This window comes from Felis catus, chromosome E1 (assembly GCF_018350175.1).
Source record: "Felis catus isolate Fca126 chromosome E1, F.catus_Fca126_mat1.0, whole genome shotgun sequence".
Classification (NCBI taxonomy): Eukaryota; Metazoa; Chordata; class Mammalia; order Carnivora; family Felidae; genus Felis; species Felis catus.
The window spans coordinates 55,225,922-55,243,501 of NC_058381.1; the positions used below are offsets into that span (position 1 = coordinate 55,225,922).

A 17,580-nucleotide genomic window follows, 5' to 3' on the forward strand; every position below is an offset into this window, starting at 1 on the left:
TGGCTCAGTCAGTGAGACATCGACTTTGGCTCAGGTCATAATCTCTTGATTCGTGGGTTCAAGCCCGAATTGGGCTCTGTGCTGACTGCCCAGAGCCTGGAGCCTGCTCTGGATTTCGTGTCTCCCTCCCTCTCTGCCCTTCCCCTGCTTGTGCTCTTTCTCTGTCTCTCAAAAATAAATAAACATCAAAAAAAGTTTAATAAATAAGCATTAAAATTTTTTTTTAAATAAATGAGCTCAACCACTATTTTAAAATAAATAAATAAAATTAAAAGATCACTCTGACTGCTGGGAGGAGAATGGACTCTGGGGCTGAGAAGGAAAGAAGGACGACAGGCAGGGGACTGGATGGTTGCTTGGACTGGGCTGGTAACCACAGAGACAACGAGCCATGCTGGGATTCAGGACATAGTCTGGAGGGAGGGGTGCCAGGACTCTAATTAGAGACTGGAAGTCCGACACCTGTAAATACTCGCTACCTGTCCCTGTGTGAGTGGCTCACGCACACACCCTCCTCCTTAGACACAGTGCAGGATAGTGGCCCCGACTCCAGACTCTGGAACCGAAGTGCCCAAGTTCAAATTTCGACTTATCCACTTGCTAACGATAAAACTTGGTAAGTCACTGAACCTCCCTGAACCTTGATTCCCCATCAGTAAAATGGGGGCCATAACAAAGGAGCCCTCATAGGGTTGTTGTGGGGACTCAAAAACTAGTTACTGCGGGTAAAGCATTTAGGGAAGGCGCCACATAGCATGTGGATTTCCTGTTGCTGCCGTGACAAATTACCGCACATTTACTGGCTCCGTTAACACAATGCCAATTTATCCTCCTACAATTCTGAAGGCCAGAAATACAAAGTCTGTTTCACTGGACTATAAAGTCAGGGTGTTGGCAGGCTGGTTCCTTCTAGAGGCTCCAAGGGAGAATCCACTGCTTGCCCTTTCTGGCTCCTGGAGGCTGCTGGCCACATCTCTCCAAACCTCTGCTTCTGTCATCTGCCACCTTCTCTTCTTGTGACCTTCTTGCCTCCCTCTTACAAGGAGCCTTGTGATTATATTTAGGGCCTACCTGGATAATCCAGAATACTCTCCCTATCTCAAAATCCTCAACTTCACACAGCCACGTAGCTCCTTTGCCATGTTCCCAGGTTCTGGGGATGGGGACACAGATAACTTTGGGGGCCATTATTCAGCCCACCATATGTGGTAGGCAATAAATAAAGGTTAATTATTACTATTATCATTATCTTTATTACTCCCTTGGCAGCTCCAGAGCCTATCCCTAAGCCCCTCCCAAGCCATATGAGAGGAAAAAGGATGTAGAGAGACTCCCGTCTACCTCTCGAAAGCCCCTTGAGACCAGGCCCCCAACCCAGATGGAACTGGAAGTGACGCTAGCTGGACCAGACCAAGGCTTCAGTCACCATTTGGTCCCCATGAAGTGACTGGGGACAGAAAGCAGACAAAACAGGAACATGTTCACAGGCCTTGTGTGGGGTTGGAGAGGGAGGCCTGGAGCTTAGGCTAAGGCTTCCTGATGGTGCTATATTCCATGGACTCCTCAGGGTTCCTTCTGGGAACGTGGGTGACGAGGACGTCTGTGTTGCTGTAGGTTGGCTCCTGATCCAAAAGCTCCCAAGACAGAGCCGCATAGGAAATGTTCTCCTTCGGAAAGGAGGCCTGTAATAAAGATGTCCAAGGGGTCAGAGAGGCAGGCAGGAGGTTACGCCCATGCACGGAGGAGGCCTTGGATGAGGTGGGGAAACAGAGCCTTCAGAGCTTCTGAAGGCTCCTCCCTGACCCTCCAGCTCCTGTCGCCTTCCCTCTGCCAGCTCCCTGAGCTCCAACCACAGCAGAAGACCTTCCCTCGACTCTGAACAAGGGCAGCACCCTTCACAGGGAATCTAGGTCACGACCTGTCTGGGTTGTGACCCAACCAGCATGAGGGCCATGTCTGATGGGACTCTGCATCCTCCAGTGCCAAGGACTGCTGTAGAGACACGTCCAAAGGCCAAAAGTCTGGGGAGGAAGGAGGTGTGGAGGGGAACTCCAGAGGCAAGTCTTTCAATGGCTGTGGCTTTGCCCAGCACCCACCCCTCTTCCTCTGTGCCCACATGGGCAGGAGAAAGCCTATCTGGCTCCAAGGCCCACAGCAGCCCCAGGTACACACCATGGTGACATAATCCACTTCCTTCTGGTTTTCCAGGGCAGAGGAGGAGGGCTTTGTGCAGGCCTTCTTCTGGGAGGAGCCGTGGGAAGTTCCGGTTGGCTGTAGGGTCAGGTTTGCATAGCAGAGGTCCCCCTCCAGCGGCTGCATCCCCTGGGAGAAGAAGTGGGTCATCTTCCATAGAGGGTTACGGGCCAAGCTCCCCTGGGCCCCCCTGTCCCAGCTTCCTCTGCAGCCCCCATGCCTACCCCCTTCCCGCCCTCCCCCCTTCTGTCTGTTTCCAGCATCCCATCCTCCCAGGCTCTGCAGCTGGGCCGTGAGCACAAGGACACGGTTTGTCTGATAGGTTTGGACAACAGCGCTCCGGGGACAATGAGGAAAGAGAGGAAGGCGCGATCTGGTGTCTCTGATCTGACCTCAGAAGCTCTCTTACCTGCTCTGGGGATGGCCCAGCAGCTAAAAGACAAAAACAATCAAAATCAGAAAGCCCATCTCCAGACTCACAGGGCCCCCAGGTCTGGGGAAGAGAAATCTGGAAGATAAGAGGTGGATTCAGCTCCAGACTCAGAGACGTGAAACCTGGTTCCGATTCTGACTCCTCAGATGACACACTCTGTGACATTGGTCACTACCTCTCCAAGCTGCCCCTTCTCCACCTGAGAAATAAGGAGACCTCGCCAATCTTCCCCACATCGAGGAACTGTCATCAGCTGATCTGGTGGCCCTGCCAGCCCTTGGTGCCCGTGTGGTTAAGTTTCCTGCTGGGCAGTTGCAGGCACATATAACTTCTGCTGGAAGTCCTGCCTGAAATGCCCCCGGGTCTCCACCATCATCCATTATTCGGGAGTCAACTCAAAGTCATGCCGGCCTTCCCAGCTACCCGGGGTGCCGAACCCCTCCCTCCCCAGCTCCATGGCCTTTGATTTAGGTCTGTCTCATCTCCTGTGATCCACCCAATTCCAGTTAGTCTTCGAGTGGGCCAGAGGCTGCTGGGCAGCTGAGCCCATCCGTTCCTTGCATTTCCAGTTGCTTGGCTGTGCCTGGTACACGGGTGCCCCATGCAGGCTGCCCTCTGAGTGGGGTGCAGGAGCTAGGTCAGAACCTTATGGACCAGCTTTCAGTGCTGGTGGTTCCTATTTCTCTCTGCCCCTTGGCCTCTACCCCTGATTCTCCCCCCACCCCCACCCCACCCCCATTAGAGGCAACAAAGAAACAGGTTCTTTTCTCCTGGTTCTTAGTTTCAAAAGCCTAGATACTCAGGAGCACAGAAACTTAGAACTTAGGCCCCAGACATACATCTAGGAGAAAAGAAGTGCCCCCCGCCCCTCGCCCTTGACTACGAGAGTCCCCAGGCTGTGGCAGGAGTGGGGGGACTGGAGAGCACCCCAGGAGACCTCGGGTCCTTGTGGGTTCTGAGAGGGGAGGGGTGCATTTACCCTGAGAACGTGGAGGCAGAACCAGCCATCGGCTCCCCCCACCCCGCCCCCCGCCCAGCCCCAGCTCAGCACCAGCGGCTGAATCTGATCACCTTTCTTCTGCTGCTTCATCATTCTCAAAGCCAAGAGTGAGGCCGCCACCAGGAGAAGCAGCAACACGGCAAAGATGAGGGGAAGCAGGATGCTGAGGTTAATGGAGTCAGCACTGGAAACAACAGAAAGACACCATGCACCCCGGCCTGCCTCCTGCGTCTGGGCCTTGCCCCAGCTGCCTGGAATCCAGGAAGGCCAACACCTTTTGACCTGGAGGCCTGTGATTTCCAGCCTGGGAATCCCACTCCTGAGTACCCTCAGAGATGGTAAAAAAAATTTAAAAAAAAATTTAAGGAGAGGAGGGTTCCACAGGGTTTCGGTGGGTCCAGACACCTAATGGAAACTATATGGCAATGAGCTCTGGAAAGGTCTCCCTGCTTCTACGCTTGGGCTGCTGTACTGGATCAAATAGTGTCCCCCACCCCCACAATTCATGTTCATTCCCAACCTGTGAAGGTGACCTATTTGGAAATAAGATCTTTGCAGATGTAATCAAGTCTAAATGAGGTCATACTGGATTAGGATGGGCCCTCATCCAATGGCTGGTGTCCTTACAAGAGGGAGATCTAGCCATATACAGGTATGCACAGGAAGGCCCTGTGAAAACAGAGGCAGAAATTGGGTTAATGCTCCCACAAGCCAAGGAGCCCTCCAGATGGCTGGCAAACACCAGAAGCTGGGAGATTGGCATGGGACCACTTCTCCCTTTGAGCCCCAAGAAGAGGCTAACCCTGAGACCTTGATCTCATCCTTCTGGCCTCCAGAGCAGTGGGAAAATAAATGTCTGTTGTTTCAGTCGCCCAGGATATGGTGCTTTGTCATGGCATCCTGAGCAAACTCATACAAAGACTATCTCTTATTTGTCACTAGTCACAGAATTTGTAGAATGAATTCATTCTACATGAGTGGGGCGGGGAGAGAGAGAGGGAGGGAGGGAGAGAGAATCCCAAGCCGACCCCATGCTGTCAGCTCAGAGCCCGATGCAGGGCTTGATCTCATGAACTACGGGATCATGACCTGAACAGAAACCAAGAATCAGACGCTTAACCACTCAGGCGCCCTGTTAGCTATTACTTATTAAAAGAAGGTTAGTAGAAAGAAACTTTTGAAACAGAAGGCAAATGGGAGAGAGAGAAAGAAGGGATTCCAGGCGAGAGTAGACAGATTGGAGACCTCCCATTCGGATTCTACAGGAAGGTCGGGCAAAAGGAGATCAGCCTATCTAGAAACAAGGTCAAGAGGGCATAGGAGGAATTAGAAAGAGGCCTCTCAACTTCTAGAAAGCCACTTTGGCTGCACTGGCCAGGCAGGCTACTAAGAAGCATGAGAGAGACTGTTTCTTCCTCTATAAAATGAGAACATGTGTATCTGCCTACTCCTCCTCGTGAGTAGGGTCAAAGAATTAAGAGACAATGGACAAGAAAGCCCTCTGTGAGCTGTCAGGTGCTCCTGAGATGGGACAAATCATCAATACCACTGTTCTTGCCATAACAGTAATTAGGGGAACCCTAGGACTGCAAAGGGTACCCCCCCCATTGGAGGAGTTCAAACCAAGCAGACCACAGGAAACAGCACACCGGAATTGGCTTACCTGCCATCGTAGTGGTGGCTGGTCATAGTCGGGGGGCCTTTGGTCTCTGCTGGCGTTGTGGACACGTGGGCATTTGAGCTGGTGGTTGACACTGTAGTTGGTGCTAGGCATAGACCAGATTATACACTGTTCAGCCTGCTAACCTGCCCACAGCCCTGCACATGGCTCTGAGCCCAGGGGGAGCCTGGAGCTGGGCCGTGGGAAGGGAAGGGCCTATAGCCTAGACCGCTCTTTTCTCCCTGACCCCTAGGATACTCAGCCTCAGAGGCAGGCAGGACTGGGTACAGGTCCAGGGAGGATGTTGAGCAGGCCCTGGAAGGATTAGAGGGGGCCTAGTGTTACCTCAGGACAAAGGCAGCTGGAATTCAGCTGGACTTTAAACATTCACACTGCCTATAACAAGGCCTTTGCCAATGCCTTCCCCAATCTTATTTATTCAAAAAGGACAGGAGCAGAATTAAACAGCTTTTTCACTGTGGAGGCCATTCTGAACCTCAGGAATCAACTACACCACCACGACTATGCCGGGGCCCTTCCCCCTGAGGGTGGCACGGAACAGAGCAGGGGAATAGCCGCTATGAAGTCCCGGCCCTAAACTCCAGAAAGAGCAGGGACTCAAGGTACCAGAAGTCCAGGGAAGCATTGGCAGGAATTGGGGTCTCTGGGTCCCCTGGAAGGAGGTCCCTTTGTCCTATGGGCTGAAACTGGGACCATCACCTTGATCTCTGTTAGCAATAGACTCAGGCACGGAGCCGTGCAGAGAAACACATGCCCAGACAAGCTTGATCCCATCCTGGAGGAGAAGCCGGGAGCCATGAGAGCATCTAAGAGAAGCCCTGTCCCTCTCAACCCCAAGGGGTCAGTCGGGTTCTCAGAGAGCTCAGGACTCAACCACCCTGTGTGACAGTTCACTCTGAGTGACACTGAAGGCACTGGAGAGGAACCTTAGAGCCCAGGACAGAGTGGGCCCTGAAGGCACACAGCCATACTTACACATACTCTTACCTGGGTGGACGGTCACTTTGACTTGGACCCCAAGGTCAATTCCATATCTCTCAATCCCACACCAGTAAATATTTGCATCAGTTTGCTTGAGCTTCTCCATGGTCACAGTGAAAATGAGGTTTTTCTGATTGTCCTTGATGGACACATTTTTTCTCTGTACCTCCTGCTCTGACCCATTGGTTTTAACAAGGATATGGCAGTTTCCCCAGTTGGCTCCTCGACACCACCACTTTTTGCTGTTTTTCCACGTTCGTACATAGTGACACTGCACCGTCAGTGAGCCCCCCACCAGGCCTCTGACTGCTTCTGGACCCGAGATATCAGATGAGCCTGGAAAACACAAATCCATGTGACTGTCACTGCCCCATCTCACCTCCTGAGGAAGAGCCACAGCCTCCTGCATCACAAATGATTCCAATAAACCCAAGGACCTCATGAGTTGAATAACAGTCAAAGAAGAAATAGACCTTCCACAACACAGATCTTTGTCCTTCAAAACTCCACTGGGTCAAATCCATCATAGAAATCACCTAAGAGCACAACTACAGATCTCAAAGAATCAAAAATGTCAACACTGAGCAATGATAGCTTCCCATAGTCCACCCCACCCCCTTCCCGTGGCCAAAGTCATCTGGAGAGCAAATGACTGAATGAAAGCAAGACCCCAGTACGTTTTGGCCCACTCTCCTCATGCAAGATGTAGGCTCTGTGGTTTCAGACCTTTTAATTTTTCCAGAGTAACCAGGAATCTGGATTTTATATGGAACCTCTCCATTTTAAAACACTGGCTTGGGGCGCCTGAGTGGCTCAGTCAGTTAAGCATCCAACTCTTAATTTTGGCTCAGGTCACGATTTCACAGTTCACGAGTCCAAGCCCTGTGTCAGGCTCTGTGCTGATAGTTCAGAGCCTGGAGCCTGCTTCAGATTCTGTGTCTCCCTCTCTCTCTGCCCCTCTCCACTCGCACTCTGTCTCTGTCTCTCTCTCAAAAATAAATACACATTAAAAATTTTTTAAAAATAAAAATGGAGATATAATTCACATATCATGAATTTTACTCTTAATTTTTTTTGAGTGAAGGGGGAGAGAGAGAGAGAGAGAGAGAGAGAAGCAGGGCTTACCCAAAGCTGGGCTCGTGCTCACCCGACGTGGGGCTCAATCTCACAAACTGTGAAATCGTGACCTGAGCCAAAGTCAGATCTTAACCAACTGAGCCACCCAGGCACCCTTTACTCTTAATTTTAAATCATCTACTCTGGTGTTTTGGGGATATTCACAGAGCTTTGCAACCATCACCTCTAATTCCAGAACATTTTCATCACCTCAGAAGAAACACTGTACCTGGTATTTGCTCCTTTGGTAGAACTAGTCTACGTTCTGTCTATAGACTTCTCTACTCTGAAGTCCACATTTCGTATAATTGTAGTCATACAATGTATGGCCTTTTGTGTCTGGCTTCTTTCACTTAGTGTAATGTTTTTAAGGCTCGTCCATGGTATAGGCTATGCAGGCACTTCATTCCATGGTAGGGATAGGCCACACAGTGTTTATCTGTTCATCAATTGATGACACTTGGGTTGTTTTCCCTTTTGGGCTGTTATGAATAATGCTGCTGTGAACATTGATGTACTATTGGTATTTGCCTAGAGATAGGTTTTCAACTCTCTGGAGTATAATATACCATAGGAGATTTAAAAAAAAAAAAAGTGGGGAAGGGGACAGTTTTGCACAAGTGTTGCTGGACCCTTTCACCTCTCCACATGCTCCAAGTAGGTAAAGATAGGGAGACTAAGAAGGTCAACACAAAATAGCAAATCACTTCTTAAACTAGAGGAAATTAGAAGTCTTTATAAAATCTCTGAATGAAAAGGGGAGCCTGGGTGGCTCAGTCAGTGAAACATCCAACTTCAGGTCAGGCCATGATCTCCCGGTTCGGGGGTTTGAACCAAGCGTCGGGCTCTGTGCTGATGGCTCAGAGCCTGGAGCCTGCTTCAGATCCTGTGTCTCCTCTCTCTGCCCCTACCCCGCTGGTGCTCTGACTCTCAAAAATAAATACATGTTTAAAACAAAGGAAAAATGTCTGAATGAAAGGGGGCACTTTCTAAATTAAAAAATTAAATTTTCGGGGCGCCTGGGTGGCGCAGTCGGTTAAGTGTCCGACTTCAGCCAGGTCACGATCTCGCGGTCCGGGAGTTCGAGCCCCGCGTCGGGCTCTGGGCTGATGGCTCAGAGCCTGGAGCCTGTTTCCGATTCTGTGTCTCCCTCTCTCTCTGCCCCTCCCCCGTTCATGCTCTGTCTCTCTCTGTCCCAAAAATAAATAAAACGTTGAAAAAAAAATTTTTTTAATAAAAAAAAATTAAATTTTCATCACAGAGGAGTCAGTAAATTTGACCACATATTTAAAAATGTAACACTTGGACATACCAGAAAACAGACTGAATGGAGGCAAAGAACACACTGCAAGAAATATTTGAAACAAATAATGTAGAAAAGGGTTAAGTCATTTTTTTTAAAAGAATATATAGGGGTGCTTGGGTGGCTCAGTCAGTTGAGCATCCAACTCTTGATTTCGACTCGGGTCATGATCCCAGGATTGTGAGTTCAAGCCCCACATCGGGCTATCTGCTGTAAGCACAGGGCCCGCTCTGGATCCTCTGTCCCTTTCTTTCTGTCTCAAAAATAAGTAAACATTATAAAAAAATTGATAAGGGGCAAGAAAAGGCAAGTCACAAAGAGGAAATTCAAATGGATAGTAAAATTGGAAATGTTCAATTAAAATATCTAGCAAATGAAAACTTTTTTTTTTTTTGCAAATGAAAACATTTTAAAGTGATGTCATTTTCATATATAAAATCAACCAAGTTTTTGTGACTACTATGTTGCTGACATGGGTGATGTGGAATGACTATTCAGACACTCAGAGAAGCTGCTGGGAGGTATGTCACCAGTTCAACCATTACAGAAAATAATATGGCAATTATGTAGCAAAATAATCATGCCCTTTGCTCCAGTGATTATATGTCTAGGATTTGACAGAGAAGCTAACAAAAATATATGCGCCAAGGGATGCCTGGGTGGCTCAGTCAGTGCAGCATCCAACTCTTGATTTCTTCAACTCTTGATTTCAGCTCAGGTCATGATCCCAGGGTCATGGGCTTGAGCCTCACATTGGGCTTGGAGTGTACTTAAGATTCTCTCTCTCTCTCCCTCTTCCCATCTTTTCTGCTTGCTTGCTCTCTCTGTAAAATTAAATTTAAAAATTTGGGGGGCACATGGGTGGTTCAGTCGGTTAGGTGTGTCCGACTCTTGGTTTCAGCCTAGATCGTGAACTCGAGGTTTGTGAGTTGGAGCCCCATGTCAGGCTCTGTGCTGACAGTGCAGAACCTGCTTGGAATGTTCTCTCTCCCTGTCTCTCTGCCCCTCCCTCACTCGCTCTCTCTGTCTCTCTCTCAAAATAAATAAACTTAAAAATATTTTATTAAAAAAATTTTTTAAATTTATGCACCAAGATTCATTACGTAATTATTTAAATAGCAAAAATAAAGGAAACATGGTTAACACCCACCAACTGGGAAAATAAATATTCAATAAAATGTAATGCAGACACTGATAATTTGCTTAGAAATACTGTTAACTGTGTGGAAAATCCTCCTACGAAATTAAAATGGATTTTTAAATCTCATATACAGTATAATCTCAACTAACTTTTTAAATATGCACAGAAAAAAAAGATTGAAGGGAAATAAGTTAAAATGTTAAATTAACATTGGATTGGAGAGCCTGGGTGGCTCAGTAGGTTAAGCGTCCAGCTTCAACACAGATCTCGCGGTTCATGGGTTCAAGCCCCACATCGAGCTCTGTGCTGACAGCTTAGAGCCTGGAACCTGCTTTGCATTCTGTGTCTCCCTCTCTCTCTGCCCCTCCCCTGCTTGCCCTCTGTCTCTCTCTCAAAAAATAAATATATATTTTTTAAAAATTAGCATTGGGTTGCCTTGGGCATTAAGATCACGGATATAGGTTTTTTAATTTTTCCTAATTCTTCTTTTTTTTCTGTACTTCCCTAAGTATCCACAATGAGCATTTATTACTTTCAAAATGATTGGGGAAAAAATAATGCCTGGACAGGGCTGTTTCATGGCATGGTAAGCAGAATAATGGCTCCGGAAGGATGTCTACATCCTAATCTCCAGAGCCTGTAAAATATGTTCAATCTCACGTGACAAAAGGAGACTTTGTAGATGTGATTAAATAAAGGATCTTGTGATGGAGAGATTATACTGGAGTATCTGGGTGGGCCCAAATCATCACAAAGATCTGTATCAGAGGGGGCGCCTGGGTGGCTCAGTCAGTTAAGCGTCCAACTCCGGCTCAGGTCATGATCTCGCAGTTTGTGGGCTGGAGCCTAGGTCAGGCTCTATGCTGACAGCTCGGAGCCTGGAGCCCGCTGCGGATTCCCTGTCTCTCTGTCTCTGTCTCTCTCTCTCTCTTCCCCTCCCCCACTCATGCACGCGCTCTCTCGCTCTCTCTCTCTCTTTCTCAAAAGTAACTAAACATTAAAAATTTTTTTAAAAAAAAGCTCCCTGGGGCGCCTGGGTGGCGCAGTCGGTTGGGCGTCCGACTTCAGCCAGGTCACAATCTCGCGGTCCGTGAGTTCGAGCCCCGCATCAGGCTCTGGGCTGATGGCTCGGAGCCTGGAGCCTGTTTCCGATTCTGTGTCTCCCTCTCTCTCTGCCCCTCCCCCGTTCATGCTCTGTCTCTCTCTGTCCCAAAAATAAAAACGTTGAAAAAAAAATTAAAAATAAATAAATAAATAAATAAAGCTCCCTATCAGAGGGAAGCAGGAGGGTCAGGGCCAGAGGAGAAGGGACATTGAAGACTGATGTGGGGCCACACACCAAAGACACAGCAGCCTCTGGAGAAGTCAAGGAATCTGATTCCCTCCCAAAGCCACCCGAAAGAATGCAGCCCCGTTGACCTTTTTTTTTTTTTTTTAATTTTTTTTTTAACGTTTATTTATTTTTGAGACAGAGAGAGACAGAGTATGAACGGGGGAGGGGCAGAGAGAGAGGGAGACACAGAATCGGAAACAGGCTCCAGGCTCTGAGCCATCATCAGCCCAGAGCCCGATGCGGGGCTCGAACTCATGGACCGCGAGATGGTGACCTGGCTGAAGTCGGACGCTTAACCGACTGCGCCACCCAGGCGCCCCCCGTTGACCTTTTTAGACTCTGACTTCCAGACTCTAACACTATAAATCTGTGTTGTTTTAAGTCACTAAGTTTGCGGTAATTTACCTGGCAACCTTAGGAAACTAATAAGGTGGCATTAGCCTATCTCACCTGAGCACTGGTGTTGGACCTGACCCTTGAACTGTCTGTTCCACTCGCTTCCTAGAACCGTCTGTCCCGGCGCCTCCTCCCCACCAACCTCGGCAGAGCTCCCGCCCTGCTGTCTGAAGCCTCCCGACGCAGAAGGCACCCCTGAGGCCCACGGGGCAGCATCCTCAGCAGACATGGTTACTCACAGACTAGCTGACGGGGAGTAGTCCCAGATGAGGAAGAAGCTGGGCCCCAGAGGGAAGTGACAGCTTCACCATCAGTGAGTGACAGGACTGGACCCCTACGCCCACACAGCACAGGACATCAGCCAGTCTCCGCTCTGGGCCCCGCACACCTGAGTCTTGTCCACTGTCTGCCACCACTCATGGCGAGGCTGAAGTTGGACAAAAGGGCTAATTTTCTCTGAAGATATAGGGTATTTAAAAATCCCTTCCTTTCTTGGGGCGCCTGGGTGGCGCAGTCGGTTAAGCGTCCGACTTCGGCTCAGGTCATGATCTCACGGTCCGTGAGTTCGAGCCCCGCGTCAGGCTCTGTGCTGGCAGCTCAGAGCCTGGAGCCTGCTTCAGATTCTGTGTCTCCCTCTCTCTCTGCCCCTCCCCCGTTCATGCTCTGTCTCTCTCTGTCTCAAAAATAAATAAACATAAAAAAAATAAATAAAAATAAAAAAAATAAATAAAAATCCCTTCCTTTCTCATAGAAAGTAGTCTGCAAAGATACACTGCTTCGTAGTTGTTTCTTGTATGCCTTTAAAACAATAAACTCTTTATTTTTTTAATGATTTTTTTTTTTTTTTTTTTTTGAGAGAAAGAGAGAGAGAGAGCAGGGGAGGGGCAGAGAGAGGGAAAGAGAAAATCCCAAGCAGGCTCCACCCTGTCAGGGCAGAGCCAGATGCGGGCTCATGAACCGCAAGATCATGACCCGAGGGGAAGTCGGATGCCTAACCCACTGAGCCACCCCGGGCGCCCCAACAATAAACTCTTCAGAAATGGGAAGTGGTGAGGGGTAAAACGGTAGCTTGTTATGGCGAGTTCCGTGGGAGAGGCTGGTGAAGGGGGACAAAGCTTCACAGCGCCCACCAGGTGGCTGCTTGGCACCCAACTGTGCCTGCTGGCTTCCAACCGCTGTTCCCACTCTGCCTTGGTCACGCGCACCCAAGCGCGTACACGTGCGTGCACACGCGCACCAGCCCTACTCTCACATCTGCTCACCAACCTCCCCTGTTTCCAGATGTCGGGAAGAGAAAGAAGCAGTCTTTTATGCGCATTCGCTGCCCTGCTGATTTGCCTCCCAAGGGCGCATTCAACGTGGGCCTTCTCCATTCCTACGACCCACCCCCAGCTCTGCCTTTACCAGCCTTGTGGTCCTGGACGCGTCACGTTCCTCCCCCACGGTTCTTCTGCCAGACAGAATGATAGCCTCCCAATCTGCCCCACGGCGCTGTTGTGAAGCACGTGACCAAGCCACATGACCGGTCTGCTCCTCAGACCTGCCCAGGCCAGACTCAAGTCCCTATCACAGACTTCAGGCTTGCTGTTCCCTGTGCCTGAAAAGCTGCCCCCGGATCCTTCTCCTCCCCCAGGCGTCTGCTCAGCCGTCTTTTCGTCTTTTCGCAGAGGCTCCTTGCAGCCCATCTACAGCGCCACCTCCCCCCTCTCCGAGTCTCTCTGCGTCGGGTCACCTAGCTCGGCTCTCCGCTGAGCACACACCGCTTCTTGGAGGCATCATTTTCATTTCTCCGACTGATGGAACGGATGATCAAATTCGGCCATGAAAAAGAATCACAAATCACAAAGGGCCCTCCGATTGCCGTGAGCACCCGTTAGAGCCTCAGATGCACACAATGCCTCAGGCTACCCGGAGATTTTCCTCGGGAGATCTACTGCTCCCGATTCTTCCCTCTGCTCCTCGACAGGCGGTTCACCTCCCGTACAATTCACTCTTTTCAAGGGTACCACTCAGCGGTTCTTGGGGCATTCACAGAGCTGTGCTACCATTGCCACATCTAATTCCAGGGCATTTTTATCACCCCAGAAAGAAACCCATTACTCTTACCACACACACTCCCTTCCTCCTCCCCCCGCCCAGCCCCTGGCAGCCACTAATCTCCTTTCTGTCTCTATGAATTTAGGTATTTTGGAAATTCCGTAGGAATGGAATCAGATAATATATGGCCTTTTGCATCTGGATTCTTTCACTTAGCCTGATGTTTTCAAGGTTCATCTGTGTTATAGCGTGTATCAGTATTCATTTGTTTTTATGGCCGAATAATGTTCCATTGTACGGGTATGACACGTTTTATTTATTCATCCATCAGTTGGTATACATTTAGGTCGTTTCCAGCTTTTAATGATTATGAATAATGTTGCCATGAACATTCGCATTTGTATACACCCGGGACGGAATTGCTGGGTCATGTGGCAACCACATGTTTAACATTTTGAGGACTGTCACATTGTTTTCCAAAGTAGCTGCACCATTTTACATGCTCATGGGCAATGTATGTGCTCTCCAATTAATGTGAAGAGTCTCGAATGTTCAGTTCTATGAAAAAGAAATATAGAGGGTGGGGTACGGCAATCATATTTGCCCCCTCCATGGGATACATTCAGCCGCCCAACTAATAGTTACTATTTTTCTGATCTGTAGATGGTATGGTTTCAGGCCCAAAAATCTCTGCCTTCCTGAAGTTTGTTTTCTCAAGGTGGGGGAAGGAAGAGTCAAACAGTGGAGAAAGATAATGCAAGGGAATTGCAATTTTAATGAGGTTTGTTATTAATGAAGGCTTCAGTGAGAATCAAAGACATGCAGGGTGCGAGGGACTGGAGCCTGAGGCTATCTGAGGAAGAGCATTCTGGGCAGAGAGAACCCCAAGTGCAAAGGCCCTGAGGCAGCAGTGTACCTAGCACATTCAAAGAACATCTAAGAGGCCGGTGCAGCTGCAGTGGGTTGAGCCGAGGGAGCAGAGTAGAAACAGAGATTGGGGAGGTGGGGAGGTGAGAGAACCAGGGGCTGCACCGTGTAGCTTCTGGAAGGTCTCTGTATTTTTACTCTGAGTAGGATGGAAGGTCATTGGAGGGTCTCGACCAGAGGAAAGACAGGATCTGGCTTGCATTTGCCAAGGATCATTATAGGATAGGACAGAAGAGATGTGTGAACCCCGGGTTTCGCCCCAGCACCTAGAAAAGATGGAATTTGCCAAACATAAAGATGGGAGAGAAAGGAATTCGAGGGGGAAAATATGCTCAGGTCACATTTGAAATGTCAACATCTTAGTGAGGATGTGGAATGGGCAGTTGATTGAAAGATTCTGGGGTCCAGGGTGATGTATGCTAGCAATACAAAATTGGGCGTCATCGGGGTAGAGGTGGTATTTAAGCCAAGAGAGGAGAGGCAGGGGCTCCCGAGAGAGAGGCCCAACACTGAGCCCTCTGGCCACAGCATTTCCATGTCAAGAAAACCCCCATCTTTTTCTTTTCTTTTTTTTTTTTTAGTGTTTACTTATTTTTGAGAAGGAGAGACAGCGCTTGAGCGGGGGCGGGGCAGAGAGAGAGGGAAACACAGAATCCGAAGCTGGCTCCAGGCTCCCAGCTGTCAGCACAGAGCCTCCGATGTGAGTGAGGCTGGAACTCACAAACCACGAGGTCATGACCTGAGCCGAAGTTGGACACTTAACCAACTGAGCCACCCAGGTGCCCCCACCCTTAATTTTTTTTTTTCAACGTTTTTAATTTATTTTTGGGACAGAGAGAGACAGAGCATGAACGGGGGAGGGGCAGAGAGAGAGGGAGACACAGAGTCGGAAACAGGCTCCAGGCTCCGAGCCATCAGCCCAGAGCCTGACGCGGGGCTCGAACTCACGGACCGCGAGACCGTGACCTGGCTGAAGTCGGACGCTTAACCGACTGCGCCACCCAGGCGCCCCCCCACCCTTAATTTTTAATCAAAATGTTATCCATCAATTTACAGTTTTCTTCCGCCCTCCGACTCAGCCCCTCAGTAACTTCTGCCGTTTCCTTCTACCCGAAATGCCTAGAACCACCTCTCCCTCCCTGTCTGGCCAACGCCCCGCTTTCCTTCCTCCAAAGCCCCCTCCACTCTCCCTTCTTTCCTCCCCCATAACACATTCTCAAAGGTGAGAGTCCAGGAGCAAGCGTTCGCCGGCTCTCCCGAGCCACCAGGGCCCCTCTGCTTCTCTGGGACCAGAGGGGCCCATCAGTCTGTGCATCTGGAATTATCAGCCCCCGGGTGGTCAGGAATTACGCCTTTTCTGCCTTGTGCGGGGTTCCTTTATGAAGGCACCCTTGACATTTCCACACCGGCAACAGTGGGCACCAAAACCCTGGGAGAGGAATAGAGTAGATGACACACACAGACTCACTACTTGGAGAATCTCCTTAGAATGGAGCCTGCTTCTCAGCGGGACCCCTTGCTGGGCCCCCTTCTTCCTGCCCCAGAAGCTCTTCTCTGGCACAGACCCGGGCCCCGCTCACCTGCAAGTTGGAAAAGGAAGAGGAAGAACAGGAACCCGTGCATCTTGTCTTTGCCCGGGCCCCCCTCGGTGGAGCCAGTCAGCTCCGACTCAGCTCCCGCATCTTCCAACCCTTCTGCTTTTTCTCGTTCTTGCACTTCCTCCTTTGGCCACTTCCCACCAGTGAATAAGCAAAAAGCAGAAGGACGTAGAACGGGTGAGATCTCAAGGCAACGAGCAATGAAACAAGTCACAGTGATCATAAGCAAGCTTTTGAGAAATACCTTCCTGTCTGCAACCATGATGGGGTCTCTAAAAAGAGGACTCAGCCACTCCTTCTAGGCCTTGCGGAAATTTGCAGACCTGGACCCCACGGGCCGGGCTGGTTCTTACCCAATACTTCTCCTCTGGCGAGAAGACTGGGCGGAGGGAATGCAGCTCCATCCCGGAGGCCTTGGAGAGCCAAGGCTGAGGGATACGATGCCAGAAACATGGAATTTCAGATGCAGCCTTGGGAGCCCAGGAGCTCAGCTGTGGGGGAGGTTGGGCCAAAGCCCAAAAGCCAGAGGAGATATTCTAGACCAGAGATTGGAATGAGGGGGTGGAGGGTATCAAACCCCAGACTTCAAAGAAAAGGGTTCAAAGAGTAGGGGGATGTGAGCAGGGAACTCACGGTCCGATGGGCAAGAGGGGCCTCTGTCCTCAGAACATACTGGAAACTCTCTGCTGTGCCCCAGACCACCAAGTGGATATTGATACCAGCCTGACCCCTCCAGACACTTGTCAGTTCTACCAGGGGCTCCTTCCTGAAGAAAATGGCTCATTGCTCATGGCTATTACCCCCTCGCTCCACACCCCCCACCTTACAATAACGACCTGTGGAAGTAGGAAGAAGGGCAACACCAGCTTTGCCTGCCTTACTCCTTCTTCCTGACAATTTTATGTCCGTCCCCCATCTTCCCCATCAGGATCCCAGCAGGCCCTGGGGTGGAGCCCAGATGCTAGGAACCCATAGGGCCCTTTCTCGTACCCCTGCTCCCGGAGCCACTTTTGCTCTGTGTCACGCATACCCTGTGACATCTTGAGAAGCGAGGGAGTCCCAAGGAGGGACGTAAGCCCCTCTCACCCTGATCAGGAAGGAGCAGGTACGCAGGAGGCTTGTTTGCGTAGAAAAATACTCCAGCTGATAAGCCGAGCTTTTCCAGGATGTGGCCAGAGACAGCCTTTCACTTTACATATCTCCAAACTAAGATCAACAATCCCGAGTGAGGGCTCGGGTCAGCCCTCTGTCCCCACTGCTCGACAAGCCTGTCCTCTGCCCAGGACACTGTACGGTTATGCTGAGAGACATTGGCCTCTGCAAACACGGACACTATTCATCTTGCAGGGGAAATGACTGAGGAATTAAGCAACTTGGGCTAGTCCTGGAAAACAGGGGGGCAGATGTTTGGAGAGTTGTGGGTAACCTTTCCTTTCTTGGG

At 49.8% G+C, this 17,580-nt stretch overlaps 2 protein-coding genes across 4 annotated transcripts in view; one reads left to right on the forward strand and one right to left on the reverse strand.

The window, feature by feature from the left end:
- Positions 1 to 17,580, forward strand: part of RAB37 (RAB37, member RAS oncogene family) — a 55,902-nt gene that overhangs the window by 18,707 nt on the left and 19,615 nt on the right. The gene's annotated exons all lie outside the window — the stretch shown is intronic.
- CD300LF (CD300 molecule like family member f) lies at positions 1,234 to 16,528 on the reverse strand. 2 transcript variants are annotated; one of them, XM_006940563.5, is made up of 8 exons: positions 16,384 to 16,528; positions 16,122 to 16,272; positions 6,295 to 6,624; positions 5,290 to 5,392; positions 3,698 to 3,810; positions 2,603 to 2,625; positions 2,173 to 2,322; positions 1,234 to 1,682 (listed from the first exon to the last, which is right to left on the reverse strand). In XM_006940563.5, the coding sequence occupies exons 1-8, from the start codon at positions 16,399 to 16,401 to the stop codon at positions 1,527 to 1,529; spliced, it is 1,044 nt and encodes a 347-aa protein (XP_006940625.1). In that variant the 5' UTR covers positions 16,402 to 16,528; the 3' UTR covers positions 1,234 to 1,526. The 2 variants fall into 2 exon arrangements, with proteins under 2 accessions (XP_006940625.1, XP_019673771.1); XM_019818212.3 differs by having other exon boundaries at positions 16,122 to 16,418.